The sequence below is a fragment of the Curcuma longa genome, unplaced genomic scaffold, assembly GCF_044706935.1.
Source record: "Curcuma longa cultivar G26 ecotype Majalengka, Jawa Barat unplaced genomic scaffold, ITB_CL_G26_1.1 utg509_np1212_2302976_RagTag, whole genome shotgun sequence".
Classification (NCBI taxonomy): domain Eukaryota; kingdom Viridiplantae; phylum Streptophyta; class Magnoliopsida; order Zingiberales; family Zingiberaceae; genus Curcuma; species Curcuma longa.
The window spans coordinates 1,336,058-1,360,858 of NW_027435603.1; the positions used below are offsets into that span (position 1 = coordinate 1,336,058).

The 24,801-nt window shown below is 37.1% G+C and overlaps 5 protein-coding genes across 6 annotated transcripts; 1 reads left to right on the plus strand and 4 right to left on the minus strand.

Annotated features, from left to right (window-relative positions):
• Window positions 1-30: 30 nt before the first annotated feature.
• Window positions 31-5,316, minus strand: LOC141820624 (uncharacterized). 2 transcript variants are annotated; one of them, XM_074707976.1, is made up of 8 exons: window positions 5,203-5,316; window positions 5,005-5,133; window positions 4,689-4,804; window positions 2,730-2,811; window positions 951-1,010; window positions 770-877; window positions 583-628; window positions 31-485 (listed from the first exon to the last, which is right to left on the minus strand). In XM_074707976.1, the coding sequence occupies exons 1-8, from the start codon at window positions 5,269-5,271 to the stop codon at window positions 274-276; spliced, it is 822 nt and encodes a 273-aa protein (XP_074564077.1). In that variant the 5' UTR covers window positions 5,272-5,316; the 3' UTR covers window positions 31-273. The 2 variants fall into 2 exon arrangements, with proteins under 2 accessions (XP_074564077.1, XP_074564078.1); XM_074707977.1 differs by having other exon boundaries at window positions 310-485; window positions 717-877.
• Window positions 5,317-6,039: 723 nt separating this feature from the next.
• Window positions 6,040-10,435, minus strand: LOC141820641 (uncharacterized). Its single transcript, XM_074707997.1, is given in 11 exon segments — window positions 6,040-6,364; window positions 6,367-6,846; window positions 6,945-7,025; window positions 7,113-7,199; window positions 8,218-8,313; window positions 8,408-8,472; window positions 9,073-9,129; window positions 9,258-9,339; window positions 9,869-9,961; window positions 10,062-10,133; window positions 10,221-10,435. Coding segments are annotated over 11 exon segments (1,365 nt in total). The 5' UTR covers window positions 10,317-10,435; the 3' UTR covers window positions 6,040-6,208.
• Window positions 10,436-12,492: 2,057 nt separating this feature from the next.
• Window positions 12,493-15,014, minus strand: LOC141820667 (heparanase-like protein 3). The gene is made up of 9 exons (XM_074708028.1): window positions 14,570-15,014; window positions 14,451-14,487; window positions 14,199-14,382; window positions 13,963-14,111; window positions 13,661-13,894; window positions 13,390-13,579; window positions 13,196-13,321; window positions 13,007-13,112; window positions 12,493-12,938 (listed from the first exon to the last, which is right to left on the minus strand). Exons 1-9 carry the CDS (start codon window positions 14,828-14,830, stop codon window positions 12,570-12,572), a joined length of 1,656 nt encoding a protein of 551 aa, XP_074564129.1. The 5' UTR covers window positions 14,831-15,014; the 3' UTR covers window positions 12,493-12,569.
• Window positions 15,015-16,658: 1,644 nt separating this feature from the next.
• LOC141820668 (protein CURVATURE THYLAKOID 1A, chloroplastic) lies at window positions 16,659-18,487 on the plus strand. The gene is made up of 5 exons (XM_074708029.1): window positions 16,659-16,856; window positions 17,105-17,196; window positions 17,274-17,381; window positions 17,693-17,764; window positions 18,198-18,487. The coding sequence occupies exons 1-5, from the start codon at window positions 16,694-16,696 to the stop codon at window positions 18,264-18,266; spliced, it is 504 nt and encodes a 167-aa protein (XP_074564130.1). The 5' UTR covers window positions 16,659-16,693; the 3' UTR covers window positions 18,267-18,487.
• A 215-nt stretch (window positions 18,488-18,702) lies between these two features.
• LOC141820692 (protein TRAUCO-like) lies at window positions 18,703-24,794 on the minus strand. The gene is made up of 2 exons (XM_074708059.1): window positions 23,749-24,794; window positions 18,703-19,398 (listed from the first exon to the last, which is right to left on the minus strand). The coding sequence occupies exons 1-2, from the start codon at window positions 24,785-24,787 to the stop codon at window positions 19,124-19,126; spliced, it is 1,314 nt and encodes a 437-aa protein (XP_074564160.1). The 5' UTR covers window positions 24,788-24,794; the 3' UTR covers window positions 18,703-19,123.
• Window positions 24,795-24,801: the final 7 nt, after the last annotated feature.

A 24,801-nucleotide genomic window follows, 5' to 3' on the forward strand; every position in this document is an offset into this window, starting at 1 on the left:
AGTGTACATCAATTCAATTATGTACCCCTCCATTAAATCATGGTAAATACATCATAATAATTATTTCGTTGACATAACAATCTAAATTTTGTCCAAGCCTAGTTTGCAATGATTCAACTATCAGCCAAACCGGTAGTAGGCATCAATCTTTCAAAGAACATGCAGATGCAATATACAATATTACCTGCATATGTGGTCATATATGATCCATGACAACATTTATTTATATTAAAAATCTTTTTGAACAAATGCTCTAATCCGAAAGGCCTCTAGCTAGGTTGTCTTTTGCAGAAGTTTCTCATCTTCAGCAAGCCTTTTCAGCCAGTGGAGACCAAGGTCACAACCAGCACCAGCAGCAACTTGAAACTGTTCCTTTGCCATTGCAAGTGGATCAACACTCTTTTTCTGTCCTTTATTCCTGAGACCACCAGTAGAAGGGTTTCTTTTAGAATCAAACTTGGTTATAGCCTCTGGTAGTTCATAACCTGCAATTGGTGTCTTTGTTTTGGTTAAAATCATTGCTATATTTACATGTGGAGAGAATACTGTAGTTATGCACAAAAAAGCATACAGCTGAATTACCTTGAAGCAAAAGAGATCCATAAGCAATTGCTGCTCCTGTATGACCCTGTCATGGATTAAATCAAAATGTTACAGTTGCCGATTTAGAATATTTCAGTCTAATTAGTATCAATGATCAAAATTTGAAAGCTTGCATCATCGGATGAGAGTTAATGATGCAGATGAATGATAGCAAAGAACACAATGCCTTCTCTGATGCTCTGTGAAAGCACCACATAGCTGAAGCAACATCTTTTTTTACACACTCTCCGGTTAAATATACTGCGCCTAACAGATAAAGAGCACCTGGATGCAACTGGAGCAAAAACTAACCACAGTTAGAATGCTTGAATATCAGGAAAGACTACTACATGTTGCAGCAAGAATACCTGGTCAACTGCCTTTTCAATGTAGTAGAAAGCTTGTTGATCTGACTGAACATTCTCATTCTGCAACAAGAAAAATATTAGTTTGTGGAAAACAAATCCTGAGAGAACTAATAACTTTAAGAATATAATAGTCAACACAATAATATATGAAATATCCAGCAGCATAAAATTTTCAATGATGCATAATTCTCACGGTTATTGGATAATATAGAAATACCTAATATTTATAAAAAAAATCAATATGATTGGAAACTGATGAATGAATTTTGGTTTAGCATCATGCCATACGTCCCTTATCAACTAAAGGAAAATGGTCAAGTTGCTAAAAAAAATAAGATTCAAATTTATAGCCGAAGCCTGATGCTTCAATCTCTAAGTAACTATAGTAATTACATATTCAGCCCCTTGGACTACGGTGCAACAGGAATGCACTTCCGCAATTAACCATGCACTCACGGATTGATTCTTAGCTGCAGTGCACTGCAGATTAATTTCCTCCAGTGGGAAGACAAACCTAGGACGTTGGCTGTGGAGCGATGCACTGTTCACACTTCCAGATTTATCCCCACAGTTCAGAATGTGAGGCAATTTTCCAGCCCAGGTGAGAAGGTTGGGCTAGTCCCTGTTTGGCGCAGTCAGATATCAAAAGGGCAGCTGCATATTTTGGATAAATTACACAGTTCACAACTGTCAAATAAGATGATTGAAAAATAATTCTTCATTAAATATTTTTTTTGTTATCATGGATATTGCAACCTAGCATAAGAGGAAATACATATGTAGAAATGAGTAACAAAAATATATCAGATGCATATAATAAAAACAAACATAATTCTGAATGGAATTACTGCAAATTGGTAAAAATTATTAGATAATCTCTCTCATTTAACAAGGGTCACCCACTACCAATTTTCTAGTGTTCTTGGAGAACCTAAGAGATGAAAAGTGGAGACCAGGAGTGTGACCATCTAACTTGGGAAGACTTTTCTAGCCATGTAAAGGGTGAGGAAGGTGGATCAAGGCAAGACTTTGGTTGAGGTATCCCTCATGTTCTCTCAACCATACACTACGGTATGTTTAGATTTACTCTAGTTCCAAGTAGACTGTGATAAACATTGTGATACTCATTGTTGGTTATTAGTGGATTTCCTCTTCAGGGGGTTTTTTACCCTCTGTTTTGCAAGGGGTTTTTTAACATGTAAAAATGAGTGTTATTGCTGTCATTTTCTGAATTGATGCATCCTTGAAGAATTGACTCAGAGTTTATATGCTAGCTTATTATTTCATTATATATTTGCTACATTGGTTTCTTGAGATAACCAAGATTTGGGCCCTACAAGGTTATTAGCTCCATGTGTAGTGCTCATCTAAGGCATTTGGAACTTACTAATATGGAGATGTATTTGAAAAGTTTGAAAAAACCTACTAATATGAAAACATTGTATTTGTAAGACTTGGAAAAAGCCCAGGTATGAAGCCAATGTGATGGTGCTATGAACTAGCTCAAATCTCACTTGATGGCTAATGGATACACTCATAGTGCAAATTATCTTGGCACTTTGTCTCTTACTGACTCGTCTACATTCATAATGATCTTACTAAGATCTTGAATCCACATCCAGAGTTTGTTGCTAAGTGACCAACCTAGTGTTCAATCTGAAGACATTGTTGTACGGTTTGTAGTAATCTCTGAGCATAACAGAAAATGTTGCTTCTGCTCAAAGAAATTCATCAAAATTATCCTCAAGTAAAATTTTTCAAAAATTAACAAAGCCTTACTTCGACTCGAAGACGACAACCAAGTTCATATTGTGCATCTGCATCACCCATATTCGCAGCCTCCACCAATAAAGCAGCTCCGCTGCAAATAAAATAAGAAGGATGTCAAACAAAATTTATTTATTTTTCTTGGGATACAACAATGGAAGATACAAAGAATTAGACATTTCACACTTTTAGGATTTCAACAATGGGCATTTAATTTATAAAAAAATCTTGTATTAAAGCTTCTAAATAGACTGGTTAATTCAATCAATTAAGCTGGAAAGAAGAGGTAAATATGGCTTCAAGATCTTTCACCTATATTTCACACACATTTTAGAATTTTTTTAATTAAAACTTTGATGTCTTTACACATCTTATAAAACAAAACAATTTTATTATAGAGACTATTTTAGCGACTCAAACCCGCGACCTCAAAGTCACATAGTAGCAATTTTACCATTGCGCCAAGGTTCTCTTTCATTTAAAAGGTAGCCCGGTGCACGAAGCTCCCGCCAATACGGAGTCCCGGAAAAGGGTTTATGCATGCAATCTTACCCTACTTTGCAAGAGGTTATTTCCAAGACTCGAACCCATGACCTCTAGGTCACACATCAACTTTACCATTGCGCCAAGGCTCCCTTTCATTTCTACTATAAAATTTTTCTACTTACTATTTCTACTTCTGAAAATAGAAATTATAATAATGATGTCAGTATCAAGGTCAACAAGTTCTACCATTTGAGCCATCAAATTGGTAGTCCCACACATTCATTCTCCAGTCTAGTTTACAAAACATTATTAATTAGATGGCTTGCCCATGTGGGTAGCATGGTTCAAAATCACATTTTGTGTGGGCACCTAACATTTCTATCTATTGATGACATGTAAAGTTTTTCGGAAACAAACTTGTCACACATTTGAGATTCATCCTTATGTCAGATACTTGTACCAAGTCTGAGTAACATAGTAACTTCATATCCTCCATCTCTTTGTATATCAAAACCAAAGACCACAACTTCCTACAAGCAATATCTCATCAAGCATGAAATCTACACCATTTTAAGAAAAACACCACAAGACTAAGGAACCTAAAATAGGACTGGTTAAGTTACATTGAATAAATTCACTGGCAAAGTCAGATGAATATGCTTCCCCAAATGTTAAAAGAGAACAATAAATACAGAATCCATAGCAGAACTTCATCATATAAACTGACAAGAGCTAACAACAAGAAACAGCAAATCAAGAAATCATGTCACCGTGGTGTAAATAGCAACTAAATGTTTTCAACTTGATGAAAGGCACAACAGAGTAGTGTTTTGAAACTCAGACCAGAGCAGTCAGTTCAACTAGTTACACTGGAAACTACATGGAAAATCAGGTTTTATTTATTCCCAAAAAAAATGTACAGTAAAAGAAAGGGTAAAAACTGCAATAAAAGTGTTTGGGTTAGTAGTTAGGAGTTTATGGGTCTAACAACAGGTTACAATCATGTGGACTAATTTGATCAGTCAAACCATTGACCCGTTTATTTTGCCAGTTCAATGTCTTTGGTTTTCAAGGCTTTGCTGCAGTGCGGCAATCTCCATGGCCACATTTTTGTATTTCTTTATTCTCATAAAGAAATTACGATCACAATTATTCTTTTGAAAGAGAAAAGTTGATTCCGTATCAAATGACGAGTCAACCAAAATACCAAGTAGAAAACATCAATGTTAGATATAATCTTAGTCTTTGTAACATGTATATCTAGGTTTTTATGATAAACAACCATAAAAAGATAAATGGAATCGAGCAATTTCATTTAGTTCTATCCACCAATGTTCTTAATTTCTGGAAGAAAAAAAAGTTGGCTTTAGATTTTATATTTATTGAAGTAATAAAAGGGAGAAACATTTGCACTGTTGCATGGAGAACGCCCAAGTTATGAACATCATATACTATAATTTGAAATTAGGGAAGTCAATAACTCACATTGCTTTACAAGCCCCAGGAACATGATACTTAAAGTGCATCCTAGCCAACCAGTATCGTGCATGAGTATTCATGTTGTCAATCTCGAGAGCCAATTCAAAGTTCTCCTTTGCACCCTATTGGCAACAAGAACATACCACGGAAATGAACCTATCTCAGTTATTCCGGTTTTCTCTTCAAAAGTTTTTAAAAAAAACAGCTTTCTATTAAAAATTCGATAGGAAAGAAGAGGAAAACGAGTGTGTGCTCGTGATGGATACAAGAAAAGCATTCGATTAGAAACAAAGATTTATTCAGTTAGTTTGTGAGCCCATACTCTGAGTTGTGGGATGAGGCGCGTGTCATTCCGATCGGCATGGTCGATAACCCTATCTACTTCCTGTAGAGCACTCCACCCTTTTGCCACTAGTTCCATTGCCTTTTTGTTACGACTATGAATCCCTCTCTGTAGGGCGAAATAGAAAATCAACATATGCAGCGCGTTAAAATGGGGCAAAGCAAAGGAAGAAACGACCTTGTGCATAAAAGAGGACAGTGGCTTCCACACTTGTTTGGCAACTCTAGAGCATTGTTGCTGAATCATTTTTCAGATATCTTGGTTGCACAACCTACCGATTTTGTCACCGCAAAACGCACGTGAGGAGAGGAGTCGAGAGACAAAGGGACCAACACCTCTAGAGGAGCCGGACTTCCAGAGTCGATCAAAAACCGTTTATCGTTAGAGTTTCCGACCATCCGGCGACAACGTGAGGAATGGAGAGGAGAGGTAGTGCCTTCAGGATGACGGGTTTGCGGTGAGTTCGCCGCGAGAAGGGCCGTGGCTGCCGCATCAGGTTCCCATCGCCTTTTTAACCTCAACCGTTCGATTTGTTTACGTTACAAACGATCTCACCGGCGGCTGGCAGCGGCGGGTGAGGGAGCGGCGGCGGCGATTGCGCGGGTGAGGGGAGCAGCGCCGGTACGATCTCACCGGCGGCCCGCAGCGGTGCCCGGTGGGTGAGGGGCTCAGCGGCGGCGTGCGGCACAAGAAAGTGAACTTTAGGTTTTTCGTTAATCGATTTAATCAACTCGTTTAAACGAATTATCCTATTAATATATATATATACACATATATATATTTATTTATTTTAAATTTTATAAATAAATTATATTTATTATATATATTTTCAATCTATTATTATTATTAATATATTAATAATAATATTTGCCAAAATGTGAGAATAGAAACCTTGGGAAAGAAAAAGAAGAAAAATCATTTGCTTTTCAAGTAAAAAGAACAATATCCAAGAAAACTTCAAAGATCACGTGAACATGTCAAACTTAACTTGCAATAAGAAAAAGTAGTGAATTTCTTCTCCAAACTCAAATGGTTACAGATCACAGTAACGGTGAGGTAACCATCATTCATGGTTATAGAATTATAGCAGAATAAATGGAATCAAATGTCTTGAGCTTAATAATTCACTACCTTCCAGTGCAAAATCCAAAATTGGAATAGATGAGTTCGATTGTAAGATTAACTAATCATCCCATGCTGATGGCCCTCCCATTCCCACCTCTGAAGGGGTGGACAAGAGCTGTAAGGCTAAAGCGCCTGATGTGCCTCTTGACCTTTTCCTTCTTTTAGCATGATCCAGAATCACTGCCGCCACTTCTCCATCTGTTTCCAGTTCTCTCTCGCTTTTCTGTTTCCTTCAGAATGTCGAGCTGCAAGGTCGACAAATTGTGTTTCTGTATCATCAGCACCCGCATGGTCCTTTCGTTCTTTGTTCAAATATTTCTCTCCTTTCAGTTTTTTCCCTTGGAGTTCGAGTATCTTGGAAGAATCCTTCATAGGATCATTATCCATCACTACTTCAGTCTTGATTTTCGGCTTCAATCTCAACTTTTTCAACTCACTTACCTTACCTACTTCAACATCCTTTGAAGCCTGAACTACAGCATCGCCTTTACCGGATTTATTGGCGTTGATAGAGGTGTTATCTAGTTTCATCCTTTTCTTGGTGACTTTGGCTGCTGCCCCATGGTCACTGGCATGAGATGGAAGATCATCCTTGCTGGGATTTGATCTTTCTGTTCTATCTGCAGTTTTGCTTTTAGCAATCCTTTCTAATGGTTTAGCATTAAATATCTGCAAGTTCGGTGCCAATTCTTTGACCTGATGTGGCATTAAAAACACATGAGATACAAACTTGTTTACCGGATTAAAAAGTTTGGATCAATAAAAAAAAAATACAACGGTGGAGGATATTTCACCTTCTTGGTTAATTTATCTTTCTCAGCAATAGGATTTCCTTGCAGATTGAGGTTCTTTAAATTGTGCAATGCAGAAAGGACCTGTCAAATAAAAATAGTTAACGTAGGATATTAATGGAACACATAAGGCAAACAAAGAATAACAGATCAGCATGATTACTTCCTGACCTTTATGTCTGACCAATTCTCGATTAAATTATTTCCTACATCCAAGTTTTGAAGTCTCGAGTTCCTAGCCAACTCAGCAGGGAGAATCTGTAAAATTGTCGAAGTCATTATCATGGAAATTCTAGTTGACTGAATAGATAGCACAGTTACATAATCACTTGTACTAGTAACCAAACAGTCTGAAGTTATGGAACCAAGACAAAAACAATTGTGCCAAGAACAATTGTCGATAGTCATTGTAGTAGGAACAATAACAAGAACATAGAAGGGAGAAAAGAAACTTGGGATTGACTCCTCGTGGCTCTGATATAAGTTAGAACTTCAATGGCCTAGTTCATCTTATATATATCTAGATATAAAATTTACAATCGCATAATTAACATTCTCAATATTGACAGTACAACCTGAAAGCGCTGAGATGTTCCCGCTCCAGTCTCTCGATCTACTTATCCCCTTGTGGTCATAGGTTCAAGTAGTAAAACAAATCTTTTGCAATGCAGGATAAGACTGCGTATAATACATCCAATGTAGCCCAACACTTCTCCGGGACCCACATTGGCAAGAGCTTTGTGTACCGGGCTGTTTTTTTTTTTCTTCTACTAAATATTGTATCACTGTCTAGTTGTCAACTACAAAATAAAGCAAAATGGCCAAACTAATTGCCGCTTGATTTCATCAACAAGCTTAATGATGAATTCAATTTTATCCTCTTTCCTAATAGCTTTCAGAATAAGTAATTGTCTAGCCAAAGTTAACACAACGGGGAAACAAGAGACCTTTTGTTCAAATCTTTCTATTAATAATAGCTTTAAAATAATAATTAAGCCTTAGTCAATGTGTCGAGCTTCGGTCTAGCCAGCCTAGTAGCTCACCAATATGTTGGGGAAATGTTAAGATTATAAAGAAGACCTTGACCAACTACCCAAGTTTCTGAGATAGGCTGTAACTACTACATAACATCACTCAAATATTTGTGAGCGATGTGAGAGCAGCATATATATTATAAAAGCAAAAGAAAGATAGTTGCCATCTACGAATTTTACACAATTAAATGCAAGATATAATAAATTTGAACAATAATAATATAAGTGAGAAAAGAACATACCGTTATCATGTTATGAGAAAATCTAGCTTCCTTCAGGTTTACACATGAGGCAAGGGAAGATCCAATGTTCTCAATTTGGCAGTGAGAAAAAGAGAGCTGGAATAAGTTACAAGATAACTCTAGTTAAATCGTTCAGTTGCGTATCGGTTAAACATTGACACTGTAATCAGTTCATGCAAAAACATCATACTTTTGTGATAGATGTCGCCTTCTTCAAAGAGTGACCAATATCGTGAATTGGGTTCCGAGAAAGAACTGATAATAAGATAACATAAAGTTATATAAATTTCCATAGTCTCTGAAACACTATCTCCACATTTGTGGATTTTTCTACTAAAGAAACTTAATAACATACAGCAGAGGGACTAGTGTGAAAGGATATTCAAAGGATAACTATAAACATATTAATGATGTTCAACATTGCAATATGTTCACAAGTTTTTCATGACATTCTACAGATATTCATTCCAATTTCCCCCTTCATTCATTCTTTATGTATTTAAATCTACTATCAAATGACTATGCAATATTATAGCTGCATTTTTAAACGAAACAACACAATATATGGATTCCAGAATTGAGGTATCACTGATAAGATTATAAAATCTTGCAGGAATGAAATGAAATTCTTAAATAATACATGTAATGGTAAACAGCATACAAATGCAAAAAAAATCGTGACAGTAAGAAAGTCATTAACATATTTATAAGAAGGCTAAACAACTTCATATACAGACCAAGAATATATTGACTGAACTTTTCAAAGCGAGTATCAATGAATCACTAAATGAAATAGGCAAGTCTCATCATGAATGAATGGGGTACAGGAACTATAGAAATTGAGTGAAAACATACCAAGCGTATTTAAAAAGCTCAGTTGATCAAGCTCGCAAATCGAAGATATCCTGTTATCTGTATAAAATATTGTGCCATAAAGAATCTATATACAGATAAAGCTAGGAGATTCAGTTCTGCATGATTATCGCCAACAGACAGCTACCATGCTAAAGTTTGATTTTAGTAAATACGAGATACGGTACCATTCAGGATTAGAGCATGAAGACTAGTTACAGATTCAATCCCACCCATTCTCTGTAGCATATTCTTGCCAGCATTCAGCACCTAAGTCATAAGGAGAACACAAGTAAAAACTTAATGAAATACCTATTTTGCGATCTAAACACAATTCTAAAATATTCGAATTGAAAATCTAAAATATGATTTATTATAATGCTAGGTCAGATCAGTTCAGCCCAGTGGCGTGGTGAATGGACTAGTTCTCAACCCTCAACAATGTCATAAATTGATTTGCTAGAGAAAACAAATTTACTGAGATTATTATAGTGGTAGTTTCTTCACTTCACTACTTTATCCAATTTATGCTAGTATTAGCTCCACATTAATTATATCAGAAAAGATAGAAATGGTCCAGGAGTATTGAGGATCCATTTGGATGCAACATTTTTTTTTTTGGACAATGCCTCTTAGCCATTTAAAATAGCGCAAACCAAGAAATAGTTAGAAGATTACTTATAACATCAGTCTGATTGAAGCAAAATAAACCACACGGCTGCCTAAATAGGAAAAAATAAACACAAATGGTACTTAATTAGTCCTATCTCATGATAGCACCCTGGACTATACTACTCACCGTTAGCTTAGAGAGACCTTCAACTCCTTCCAAGGTTTCGAGCTTATTTTCCACCACAGACAGCCATTTCAAGTTGACGCAAGATGCAAGATCCTGTGTTACCAACATGAAGCAAAAAAACAGAAAAGACAACTTTTGAACTCTAAACGTTTGCACTAAACCATAAACTTGCCTGGACAAAAAAAAAACCCACCTTGAGAGACGAGAGGCAGTTGCCACTCAGATCAAGTTTCTCCAAGTTCCGGAATTTGCTCAAACAAGATACCTACGAGGCACAAGTCACGATATGTTGATCAAAAGCTTTGCAAAAACTCTTGAGCGAGTCGGTGGTAGGAAAGACGAATCAGCTCACATCAGTAAGAACTCGGTAAGAGAGTTTGAGGGTGGTGGTAGCGGCGGCATCATTCTTTGTCTCTCGGCACGCTTGCTCCAGAGTGAGGTACACCATGGCCGTCGGTCGGAGAACTAAGATCCAGCTACTTTAAAATTGGAGCACTTATTTACCGAAACCCTAGAATTGAAGCTCGGAAACAAAACCCGACGACGCGTGGTGCTTCCTCACAGGGAGACGGGCCATGCTTTGGGCCGACCTGGGCCTCATGCCTTGAAAATACGAAATTAAAATTCTAAAAATTAATTAGAACCGACTAATTTCATGTTACATTAGCTTTTTATGCTCGTTAAATTAATTATGATACTGCTTTTTCTTTTTAAGAAACTGAATTTTTAATTACAATTAATTAGTGATTAAAAGAATCAATTAGGATAGAATTTTTTTTATTCATCTTTTATAATAGATTTTGATTACATACTGTGTATTTGTAATTGTCTCCCGCGTGAATTTTTTCCATTCATTTTTTTTACTATTATATTATTCATATAATCATAACATTTAAAGATCTTAAAAATTACTTATTATTATCCATTCATTTTATTAATTCAGGTATCCAATCGTCGAATCGATTAATCTTAAATGTGACAAATCTAGTCCCATGAAAATTTATCATCGGCTACCAAGATGAATCAAAAAATACATATGTTCTAACAGACGGCTGGCTCAACATCACGAGTGGTTTGAGCATCACGAGTGTAAAAAATTACATACTATTTTTTTATATAATTTATGTGTCTAAGTCTTACGATCTGATTAATTTTAAAGGTGACCGATCCGATTCTATAGAAAATTTCACTGAATATATCAGGGTAAATTTAGAAACATAAGTAGCAGTCTACGTTATAGCGATCAGATTAATCCTAAAAGTGACTAGTTCAGTCCTATAAAAATTTTTTTATCGACTATTAAGATAAATTCGAAAAATAAGTAACAATTTACATAATGACCTAGCAGTCTCAATGGTTTAAACACAGAAGATGAATTTTTAACATTCTCTGAGTTTTGAACCCTAGGTGCATAGGACACCCAAGGTGTATTTACCACTACCTGGGGAATGGTTGAATTGGTTACTGTAGGATAAACTTACTGAAGTGGACAAGAGTCAAATCTCGACAAAGCTGAGGTATATAGCCAACTACAGTTTCTCGATTTACTTCCTCACAGAGTGGTTGTAAGACCAACTATGTGAGATCGCTAGGGTGACAAATTCCACCTTATTGCTAAAGGGGTAAAAAAAATAACATACTATTGAAATAATGGGAGAAGAAAGTTCAAAACAATCAATTAAAATTATGTTATCTTCCAGTATTCTAATGATCCTAGTTTGGGGTTGGTAGCTAAATTACTCAAGATTGAAAATAATTATGAACAATGGAGTCACGTGATGCAAATAGCTCCTTTAATGAAGTAACAATTCCTTTAATAGATAAGTTGTATATAATAATTATTTATTTAACTAATAAGTTAGTTAAATCTAACGAATGAGTTAGATTACTTCATAAAAAGGTAAAAGATCGATCAATTTTAATTCTTCAACTAACTGAAAAAATTTCAATTCAAATTTAAAAATTTAGAAAGAGAATTCTTATGTAATAAAAGCTTAAGGTAATGTTGAAAAGTTTACTTTAAACTCATGATACTTGAATTTCAACTAGTTATGTACAATAAATTCAAACTTGAATACGAGTCAAAAACTTATAATAAATCTTATATTTCCCTACTAAATAAATAAGTTATTAAAAAAAGTCAAGTTTGGATTCCTAAGTCATACTTGATCAATCAAATATGACATAATTAATAAATATTAGATTTTTAAAGAATAAATTTATAAAAAATATATCAAAAAATTGTGATCTAGGAGAGAATGTGTCAAAATAAAACAGGGAACATTTATTTTTGTGCATAGTAGTCAATCGATACCGACTCGATTTAATTGATTTATCAAATTTTTAAATTTCAAAATCAAGACCGATCTGAACTTTTATTTTTGAGATCGTTTTTTGTTTCAAATAACTTTTGGATGAAGTGATCATCCACTGATGTATCAAATATCCAATCTGCATGTAATTTCTGAAGCATCAGTTGTAGTTCAACCTGAATTTATACTACTCCATCGCTTTTAATTTCTGAAATTTTGGACTCATTAAAAGAATATATAGATGCAGTTTCAATACATAATTGCTTACTTATTTCAATCGGTTTCACAAAGAATACCATGATTAAAAAAAAACCTCCTAGCAGTTTCTGATCATCTACTGTTCTTATTTTAGTTCCTACTCCAACTTTCTACTGAACACTACGAAAACACTATCTACATGCCGGAGGTTGAAAGGAAGGAATATGCGCGAAGACGATGGAGAACGGAGCGAGTACAATCGGCTGCGATCCGTCAACTTTAATAGGATCCAGCGCCGGAATATTCCCATCTGCATCTACATCCAACGCATTGCCATTCAGCAGCATTGTCTGGCTGTGGAGGTCACCGTCCTTGGCAGTCAGGTGGTACTCTTCCCTTGTGTCCTCTACCGACAGACTAGAATTCTTTGGTCGGAATCCTGATCTAGCAGCCCCCGGATGATGCTTCCGGCCGAGCGAATAATCAGTCGTAATGCTTATGATCGGAAGCTGAGCCGTGGTGTTGCCACTGAGATTGATCAACAGCAGAGTGATTCCTTTCTGCAAATGCCATTTCCATCAACATTAATTATCAATTCCATTAAGTACTCATAGTGATCTCTACTTACTGATTCTTTTGCGCAGTGAGCATATGCTCTTATCAAACTGGGCTTTTTCCCGATTAAACTTGTCGCCAAAACCCGCGTCCCCATCAATCGATGCCACAACAGAGCACTGCATGAAGCAGAGCAAAGCAGAGTAATCGTCGTTACGTTTGTTTCTTCAACAAGTAGCTAGTTGTGCCATTACGCAATTACCTGTAATAGTCAGGATTTGGACGGAAGGTGGTCGTGTTGAGAAGGCCGTAGTTTCCGCCCACCAACGACTGCCGGCAATACGTCTTGGTGTCGAAGGTGGCGGACATGGCGAGTTGGTCCAGGAACCTAATTACAACAAACAAACGCTAGATCAGTCAGTCAACCAGCGTCGTCCTTAAATGGCGTTTGCTCACCAGAAGCTGAAAACGAATGCGTCAGTCACAAGATGGTGGCCACTGTTGTAAGCCCCTCCAGCTTCGCCAACCCAACCGGTCACGTTCGTCCCACTAGTCCTGAGAAGCAGTTGCAGATCTTTGAATGTGCTCGCTTCGCCGTCCAGGTAAGTCGGGTCCAGAATTTTCTCAACCAAATGCTTGTCCACACCTGATCAAATCCAGCACTTGATTACTCTACAACAAAGGCAATGGAATTCATAGAGGAGATCGATCGGTGCTAATGCTGGACCTGCGCCGAGGTTGTAAATATGGTGAGTGAGCACGTCCAATGAGTTGGGTTTCGTTTTGTCGACGAGCTCAGCGAACCAGATGGCATCGAAGAAGCCCCCTGGTGCTAACACCAGTGGTTTTACCGGGAAGCTTTGGTAGATGTCGTCGACGATCCCTTTGAGGTTGACAACATCTGCAGCGTATTGATCGGCGTCGACTCTAGTTCCCACTCCCGATCCACTTAACTCGTTTCCTAAGAGGCAACAAGAGTCATTCAATGAACAAGCTGCAAGTTAGTCTTGATTGCAGGTGCAAACTCACCGAGCTCCCAGCCGTAAATTGGGTAACCCTTATCGACTGTGTAACGAATGAGAGAAGCAGCGTTGGTGTAGTCCCAAGGTCCTCCAAATGAGCCATCACTCTGATTAACTCTTCCATTTAGTGCATTCAAGCCAAAAATTATGATCGCCCTGCAGCAAGGTTCAGTTCAGTTGTGGACGTGCATTAAATCACTCGAGAAAGTTCAAAGATTGCTACGAAGAAGAACTTGTACCCACCCTGCTTTCTTGAAGAACTCGTTTAGTTCATCCCATCTGGCCAAAGGTAAGCAACCTTGAGTGAAACTAAACATCTCCGACGCGTTGAATGCGAAAGGCGTGCATGGCTGCTTAGGGTCTGATGTCTCATATATCACCTTATCTTGCAAGGAACCCCCCAGCCGAAGCTTCAGTGGCGACAAAGCTGGACCAATTTTATATATCGTCAGATTTCAAGAACTGGTATTGAAGATTTAAGCAATTGGCTTTCACCTTTTACAGCATTCAACAAAATTGGACTGGAAAGATTCTGCATGGAGCAAAGCAAAAAGGCAAACGGATCAGCTATGGCATCAGATAACCACCAAACTAGAAGCTGAGAATAAACTCACCAGATTGAGCATGGATGCCAATCCCCAGCTGCATGTTCCATAGTCGCATTTCTCCGGCGGCCACCAGTCCAGAGTAGCGCAGATGAAATCTTCATCAGTCACGGCGATAGGAGATGCAGCGTCGACAACAACAGCATTGCTGTATACCCCTGCTTCTGCGTCCGATATGCCGGAGTACGCTCCGACATGTCCTGCGAGAAACAGAAATAGACAGTACCCCAGCAGCCGAGGAAGAACACCACCACTACGAATCCTGCTCATGCTTTCGGGCCTTCCCTTCACGCAAAGAAAAGTTTCAGTTTCTTCAGAATGAGATCAGAGTGACAAAAACTAACGGGGAGTGAGGTAAGAAGGGAATTGAGTTGTTGTCACTTCTCGGTTTTGGTAGAGAAGATTAAGCTGGTTGCCACAGTCTTCGTCCCTAACCAATCCATTTCACTTTGTAATAGAAGAATCGACCTTGTTCATGACAAGGGAGGGAAAAAGAAAAGAAATCAACAGTGGAGAGCTGTTTGTGTAACTTGTGAATTGGTTTGACACAAGAGACTTCTCACCATCAGATTGTTGCATGCAAGCAAAGTCGATGCTTTCCTGCACTCTTCTCAAATGGATTTCTTTGTTTTGTTCTTCCTGGAGCGTTCTTGCTTAGGAAACAAGTAGGGGAATTGAAGATGTGGACTGCAGAGGCAAGTTGTGCATTCAAGTATCCGGCTTTTCTCGTCTGTAACGCACATCTCAAGGTAAAAAACACACACCAACTACAAATCTACAAGGGCCCAAAGAAGAGGAGAAGAGTGCAACCACCACCACAGATGAGCTGTCTTGTGGGGACGTCCCTGAAAAGGGTGAGCAGGCGAACGAGATGACACAAGAAAGAGGTTCTTATTTCTAGATCCGGTGAAGGTTTTTCTTCCTTTCACAGTATATTAATCTTTTTAAACTGATTATAAAAAGTTTACGATGAAGGTGGTACTGTTTGATACCTGTTTAAACTAAATGATGAAGAAACATACCTAAAACTCACCTATGACATTCATAAATTGAAAGAACAATTAATATATACAAAAGGGATGACACTTACAAGTAGCCAATTAATATACAGTAAAAGGAAAACAATGAAATAACTACTACCTTTTCGAAAGGAGAAGAAAAGAGAAGATACAGTGGATATCATAAGCGAGAGTTAACTGTTCTATTTATACTGTCAATGTGCATATTAATCTCCTATTATCTTATCTTATCGTTGACCAAATCTATTATTACTTTTAACTTATCTCTAACTAAAATTTTCAAATTATATTATTTTTAGTCAATGTTATCTATATATTTTGATTCATTGTTTTATTTGATCAATAAATCTTTTCCACGTTATAATTTTGAATGTTTTAGGATTTACTTTCCTATGAAATATACCGAATTAGGTTATATATATATATATATAAACTTAAAATTATTTGTCCATAAATATTCTACAATATATCTCTTAATTGTTATATTTTAAAGGATTCATTATTACCCATACATATATAACTATGGATATGTTGTGTTAAAGAAATCCTTGAGTAGAAAAAAATCTAAGTGTACTCAATAAGAAATAAATATCAATAGATATTTATCTATTTATCTAATCATTAATCTCAACATCAAATGTTCATTTGACATCTTATAATGAACAAGTAAATGTCTCTTACGTGAATAACTTTGAGAACATAATAAATAATAAAATAATTTAAATTAATATTTAAGAATTAAGTTATATTGTACCGTGCACAAAAAAAAAATTTAAATTAGGTATAAGTGATATAAAGTCAAAAGAAAATAAATGATAAAAAAGTTACCTATCTATTAGAAAAATAAAATAAAATTTTTTAAAAAATGTTTCCAAATTTTTATTAATTTACCCTTTTCAATTTTTTATTATATATTTTCTCTGAATTGTTTTTTTGAGTAAATTGAATTTTCTTCGTTTGTCCGTGTCCCAAAAGAGATAACGATAGAAACGCAGCCAATGAGAGTGAACCTATCTGCCACGTGTCCAATTTATAGTAGTCAGCAGGCGGGCGGCTGAATCTCGCTGTGTTTTAGCCGTCAGAAGCTCCGGTGTCTAACAAATTTCGCACCTTTATGGCGGCGACGGCATCTGCAGCGTCATGCCCCGCGGCGGTTTTCGCCGGAGCTCGCATTCCCTCGCCGGTCGCTGTCACTGCTCGACCCACCGTCCGCTTCTTCTCTCCGCCTCGACTTTATTTTTCGTCCAAACTCCTCCATCTTGACTCCCAATCGCAAGGTATCCTTCTCCCTTATTTGGGTCAACTAACTGTGGATACTTGTGAAAAAGTTGGAATTTTGATATCAATCAAGCTTGAATTCCCCTAATTATTGCGTATTTAATTTAGTTTACTGCAATTACGACTAGCCGAAGATGAAATTTTTAGCAACAATCTGTTTCTTTCACTTTATAAATTAGCTAGTTTGTTAGGTTTTCAACGTTAGGTAAACCAATAGGTGGTGCCTGATTAAGATCTTTAAGAGCAGATGTTTGCAGATTCTCTTCACTCCGTGCAAGAGCTTCTTCAGATGAGTCCTCTTCCTCTGTTGATGATGTCATTGCAGATTTGAAGGCGAAAGTATGCCCACCAAAGTTCTCCATGTTTGAATTTGAATGTGCACTACTACTCATTTCATTCTGTCATTGTAACAACAGTGGGATTCACTGGAGGACAAATCCACTGTGCTCTTATATGGAGGTGGTGCTCTTGTTGCGGTGTGGCTTTCATCGGTTGTTGTCGGGGCAATCAACTCAGTTCCTCTGGTATTACCATCATCTTAGCACATGTTCCTCTGAATTCACTGAGTTTATTATGTGATTTACTGGTTGATACTTGTGATTTAGGGAGTCCTTTGGTACTGAATTTTTATATGCTAATAATTTAACATAAATGCTTGAGTTGTCTTAAATCCTTTTTTCAGAATCATTCTTGCTGATTTGAACTCAGAAATTCAGATGACTAATAACAAACCAGCTGTTCTTTTACCATGCAAAATATTGAGCTTAACTTTACAGTTTGCAGAAGAGTGTTATGTCTTCTTTGATGTGCTCAAACCTCCCCTTTATATTTACAGCTTCCAAAACTCCTGGAGTTAGTAGGTCTTGGATATACTGGATGGTTTGTGTATCGCTACCTGCTTTTTAAGGTAAATCTTATGTGGCAACTCTATGTTCACAAGAATTTCCAGTTTAATTCTTACAGTTTCTTATGATACGCATAATAAGAACTTCTATTTCACAGAAACTTGTTAACTGTGTAAATTTTATTGTTTATATAGGACTTGAAAACATCTTCTAATTGTTGAAAGAAGTAGTCCTATCATTCTGTATAAGATAGAGGCATCCAATCTTTTATATACATATAAATAAATTGTGTATGCTATAAAACCCAACTGAGTTTGGATAATTGCTTGTGCACTCTTCGATCCCAAGATGTAAGATTATGCACATACTTATACATTCATTGTAACTTTGTTTTGGAAGGTAGATAGGTAGATCAACGTATTAAATTAAATCAGTTCAATCAATTTCTCTCTAGATCTCTGCTCTCTTTCTTGACATGTTGAACATCATTCATAGGAAAGGAGAAAAGAGCTTGCCAGTGACATTGAAGATTTGAAGAAAAAGATTGCTGGATCAGGCGAATGACTTCAGTTAGCTGAGAATTCAAGGAGTTCCAGTGTTTTATTATTAGCTAGACCTTTGTTGGGAGATGTTTATGAAATTGTTGATTAATTCGTTAGCGCAATCCAAAGATTATGGTTTATTGTACGAGACAAATAACTAGTATTCTCCGATCCCTTGTGTTCTATGATAAGATTTTCTGGTATCTTTAAATCACAATCAGATAATGAGACCTACTTAGTATAGCTCAGTATTGCTGGCTAGTGCACAGAGAAAATAGATGGTACCTGACGTTGATTCTTTTGGCTTCATGGCAAAGAGTTAGATTCAGTCAGATTGAATACCAATTACACAAACAGAATACACGATATTACAAGATAGCTTATGCCTAAGCCTGAAAGAAACTTGAAATATTGTTTTAATGAGAGAAAAAAAAACCACATTTTGATCCCGAGTTACATTCCATCTATATAGTTCCATTACAACAGCTGAAAAGAAAAGGGAAATCGTAAATCTTAACTTATCTTGATTCTCAAAAGGGCAAAAACCCCTTGTTTAGTACACGTTTTAATTTGGATATGAACTCTATGTACAAAAACTAGTCCGCGCTGATAGGCCGAATCATTCGACCATTGGACTGAAACAGATGTTAAAATCTTGAAACTATTGGAACAGATGATGTTTGCTGATCATTCTGGATCAAGTAGCATGAGTATTGAAGGAACAAGAATGCAAACCACAAAATAAACAGAATAAGCAATTAGAAGTAAGATGGTAAGTATTCAGCTTCTGAATCAGCAATAGCGACACATCAGACCTACACATCTCCAAAATCATGAAACTTACATCTTGTGAAAACTGAAAAAAAAAAGAGAAAGCAGTTAACTTGTTTTCTCTGAGAAGCCATTTTCAACAGGACCTTCAACCTTGCAATCAAGTCCATGGTAAGCAACCTCACTCATTGGTCGAGGAGTTGCACAGCCACCAAAATCTTGTGGGAACATATCAAAGTCTGGCCCAAAGTTGAAATGAACTTCACAGTTAGGCTGGTTAGGAAGTGTGTACATTGAGGCGGCAGGGTAATATCGGCCTCCAAAAAGGTTAGTGAAAGCTACACCCTGCCACACACCATTCCTGAAGAATGATATTTCACTCCCTGCAAAGTTGTGTATATTAGTAAATCATCAAAGGGTGCACAGAGAAGCCAGTGATTTCTGAATAGAGAATAATTAGAGAAATAGAAAATGTTTGTTTTAAATTTGGTACAATGGAAAAGTTGTAAGTAAAATGGAGTAAGATTTATGTAAAACATTAGAATATCCAATTATTGGTTGCAAGTTAGTTTTAGAAAATAAGTATCAAATGTAATAAATTGATGTTATATCGACACATGAGAATAAAGGTGATGCACAATGTTATTCAAATTATATAGATATCAAGTTGATTAGTCATACCATACCATGAACGTTTGGGGACAAAATTTCTTAGATAGAAAAATAAGCAATGAGACAACTATTTCTGAAAATGATTTAATCTCTAGAAGATCAATTGTGGATATGGGTGTTATTTATTTAATGAGACTGCTACAAAAAATATAGAGAAAAGAAAATAACTTTTTTTTGTTAATTTATAGAGTGCTTATGATAGCCCATGTTAAGGGGAGCCTTAGCGCAACAGTAAAATTATTACCGTATCACCTCGAGTCTTTGAACAGTCTCTTGCAAATCACGATAAGGTTGCATACAATTGACCATTCCTTGGGATTCCACATTGATTGAAGCTTTGTGCACCAGACTATCATTTTTTTATGATAGCCCTGGACAAATATTATGGTGAATTTGAGAAAAGAAATATCTAGTATATATATATATTATGTGTGTGTGTGTGTGTGTGTGTGTCTGTGACATAATTTTTCTTATAATTATAGATTTATATAAGAATTTACTCAAAAGCTCTATCTTTTCACAGTAGTCCTAGATGAAATAACTAATTATGTATGATGTCTCATACAATGTCTCCTTAATGTATATTTTTTGATATGATAATTGTTTAAATTCTTAAGAATATAATTAAATGAGATTTGAAATTTAACTGTGAATAAAGACTTTTGAAACCGAAACTTCTCAGTAGAAAATTTTGAATGTAAAAAATATAGTTTTACAACAAGATTTAAGAGAATAGAATAGTTAAAATGAATATTTATTATTGAGCAAAGCCAAGCCAAATATTGATAAGATATTAATAGGATAAAGAGATATATCTTAGGTATTAAAAAGTGATTCAAATGATAAGCAATCAATAGTGCCTAGGCAGTGGACAAACGCCTAAGTGGTAGATGGACGTCTAAGTAATTGATATTAAAATAGACAAACGCCTTTATTCTTGATTTTTCCCTTTACTAGCTATGATTCCTTCTACCAGCCTTTATAGCTGGATTTTTCCTTTTTGCTCAGCCTTCATAGTTAATTTCTCCTTTTACCGACCTTCATAGTTGGATTTTTCATTGCTGCTCAGCATTTTTTTATTGATTTTTTCTTATTTTCTTTTATCAACCTTCATATCTAAATTTTTTGAAGTAACTAGGCCTTCATTACTATTTTTTCCACTATTACCAATCTTTATAAATAGAATTCTTTTACTAGCCTTCATATTAAAATTTCTTTTCCTAGCTGAATTTCTTTTACCAACCTTCGTTGCTGAATTTTTCTATTACTCAACCTTCATTGCTAATTTGTCCTTGTCTCTTCATTTATTTCTACAAGTTTTTGATATACAAATGTCAGCTACAACAAGGTCGAAAGGCTGAGATTTCTTATTGAAACATTGGCAAGCTTTCAAGTACTTGTTCATTAGCGTACTTACTCATTCACTTATAAATTGTTTGCTTTTCAAAATCTTAGGGTTCAAGAGTCCAATGAAAATGGTCTCACCATTCTTTCCAAACATATACACTATAAATAATATTGTCACTGGGATATTTGGGTTATTCCACAACTTAGAAAGCGTACAAGTATTATCATCCTCCATCAAAGAAGTTCTTTGTGTCAGCAAACATTATTTTCATTGAGCAAGCGTTTAACTTCACCACACCTTATCTGATCTTAAAAGGGAGAATTTCATAGTAGAACATACGGATAGGCATTTCTTACTACTACTATCTAAATCACCATTTAAATCCATGCCAAAACCTATGTCCAAACGGATGCATGAAAATTCCAACTATGTACTTAATAAGGCATACTTGAGGAAGAAGATACTTGTTCCTAAACTAACACAAATTCAAAAAACCAACCCAGATCCTAAGCATGAGTTTAGTATCAAGAGTGCATTTTTGCATGTTAAACTAAAGAAAAAAATTTATATGGAAGTCCTACCAGAATATGAGAATAATTTGGCTATTCACAAAGTATTATAGTATCTCAAAGGAACACTAGGAAAAGGTATTATATTTAAAAGACACAGAGGAGCAAGAAACAACATATGGTAGCGCGGTCTAGTATAGAATTCCGAGCAATGGCTCAAAGTATAACTTCTTTAGTTAAAGATCATCTTAGAAGACTTGAAGATCAAGTGAGACGACCTAATTATACTTTATTGTGATAATAAATTTGCGATTAGCATATCTCACAGACCGGTACAAAATAATCAAACAAAGCATATTGAAATTGACAACCACATCATCAAGGAAACCACATAGCGTGCTAATTTATACCCCTTATATGCCTACACATTGACAACTTGCAGGATATAGTAAAGGGTTAAGTAATTCAGTGTTCCAAAGTACTGTATCTAAGTCGAGAATAATAAATATTTATTCACCAACTTGAAGAAGAGTGTAGGAGAAGATGATTTTGTAACAAATTTTAGAATATGACAGCGTAACTAATTTACATAAAAGTCTTTTTTTTAGAAAAGTCTATTAGAGTTTTTATTAGGAAGCTTAGGGGGCGTTTGGTATGTCCGTTTTCCATTCTCATTTTCTGTTTTTCAGAAAATGAAAATGGAAAACCTGTTTGTTTAGCATTTTCATTTTCTATTTCTGGAAAATGAAAAGGAAAACACAGGGAAAATAGAAAATGATAAAATGTCGTTTTCCAAATCTGTAGCGCAAGATGGAAAACGGGAAAACGCGGCGCTTTCCACTTCTCCTCGTCTTTTTCGTCCGAAAACACGGAAACCGCCCTAGGCGGCAGATAGAGGAGGCGAAGGCGTTGAGATTCCCGCACCCCGTGCAGCGCCGCGCGCAACGCACCCACAGCGGCCGACGCCGCGGCCTGATCGCGTGAAGCCGCTCGCCCCGCTCCGGATCCCGAACAGCGGACGAAAATTTGACAGAGCCCGACGCCGCTGCAGGAAGCCCCCAAAAACCTTCTGAAATCGCCCAGTAATCTCTCGAAATCAGTCCTAAAACTGCCCAAATACCCAGCAATGGTCAGCGCCACTGCTGGGGGATGCAACGGCGGCCAGCACCGCCGCCGGAGCTCGAGCAGGAGGGGCGCCGCTGGCAAGATCGCCGAAAAATCGCCCAAATTGCCCAAGAATCGCCCAAGAGGAGCAAATAAATTAATTCCAGTAGAAAAACGGTGGGATCAATTAATTAATTTGATTAATTTGAAGAAGACAAAAAAAAAGGAATTAATTAATTCTAGTAGAAATAGGTATTTAATATTAGTCACCATTTCCTAATTTATTCGAGTGCAAATAAATTGTAATTTGATTTTTATATTTTTATTTGTGTCAATAGGGTAATTAATTCCTAGTTTAGGATAGGCTTTATTTTTAATTAAAAAATAAAAAAATATAATTAATAAAACCAGTTAATTCTAATTTATTAAACCAAATGCATTTTCTAATTTTCTTTTCTAGAAAACAGAAAACAGTATATCATACCAAACACATTTTCTGTTTTCTGAAAACTAGATCAGAAAATGGAAAACTGGAAATAGAAAATGGAAAACAGAAAATGGAAAACATTTTCCAAACCAAACGCTCCCTTATTATTTTATAAAGAACAAGACATGTTATCAATCTATAAAAAGGGTTAGTATCTCATGCATTAGATAAGTTTTCAGTTAACACAATTTTTAATTTTCAAAAAACTGCACATAATCTAGGAAGATATTAACAAATAACTAAAAGCCTAACATCATAATTGAACTCAGAGAGAAGCACTAATATTCTGAATACAAGAAGTTGAAAGGAAAAAAAAACAGCTTTTTGGTTAGGAAGGAGCACTTCGACAGCAATCATTTATAAGACTTGACGACAAGTTCGAGAGCAAAATCAACACTAGAATATAATGTACTGGAACAAGTGGGAATCAGTGAAAAAAACAACTAAACCATAGTACAACTAATTGGTCAATTGAAACACAAAACCTATCTTTCACTTCTACAAATCTTTCATCCAAAGTAGGTAATCAAACTAGCAAAACGAAATACAAGAAAATAAAAAAGTAAAGCTAAACATTCAGTGTAAAGAACCCTAGTGTTTGAGAGGAGCTAACCTGGCACGACTTTGGGAGGGTCATCTTTCCCATCAGCTGAGTAGAAGTACCTCTGCCCCTTGTACCAGATTAAATGAGGTGGCTTTGGTGCATATGAAGCTCCACTGGGAAGATTAATGTAGAAACCAATCACATCCCCTTCAGAATACCCCCCTTCTCCATACCTCTCCCTCAGGGCCTTGTGTATCTTGCAGCCGTCAATGTCCCTATACCCAAAGCTATTCCCGTCGTAACCCACCGGAGCCTGCAGGTCCCCTTTATCCGTCGTCCACCCAAGTCTAGTGTGCCCCGTCTCGCCAAGCCTAACGACTTTAATCTCGAAGTACCAGGCGCCCTCCTGCACGCCCCTTGTCGCCCTCACCATGCGGTACCCCTTTGTGCTGCCTGCCGTCAGCCGGTCGTCGCTGAGCTCCACCTTCTCCGCTTTGTACACCCTCGAGAGGCAGATCTTGGAGTCGGGAGTGTCATCAGTCCTGTCCGGAAACCGCGGCATCGGGGTCATCACGACAGTTTCCTCCACCGCAGAACCGTGGTGGTTATTGCCGGATTTCCCCTTCTTTTTGCCTTTTCGCGAGGTGGATTTCGTCCACACGTTGCTGCCCTTCTTCTTAGGCTTCTTCGCCACAGCGGTGCCAGAAGAAGGCGGCGGAGGAAGCTGAGAGGCGGTGGAAGGAGCGGAGACCGGAGAGGGGGAAACAAAGGAGGACAAAGACCGCTGCTTTTTCCGGGCAGAAGCTTCATCGTCGGAGGAGGAGGAGGCGGAGGTGGAGGGAGGCAGTTCGTCGGCGGTGGCCAAGACGACGGAGTGGGTTTCTGACATGGGGGCTTGCAGGGACGAGGATTCGACGAAGTCGGGATTAGGTTCGCGTGCTTCCGCGTCTTCCGGCTGCGGTAAGTCGACTGATTGCGGAGGGGAGGCGAGGTGGACAGGCAGCGATGGGGCTGATTCCGGGGAGTGAGGGGAAGGAGTGCGATTGAGCGCCGCGCCCCACCGTTCGTTGGCTTCGTCGCCCTTGGAAGAGGAGCTGCGGTTCTCCATTGCCGGGCAGAGAG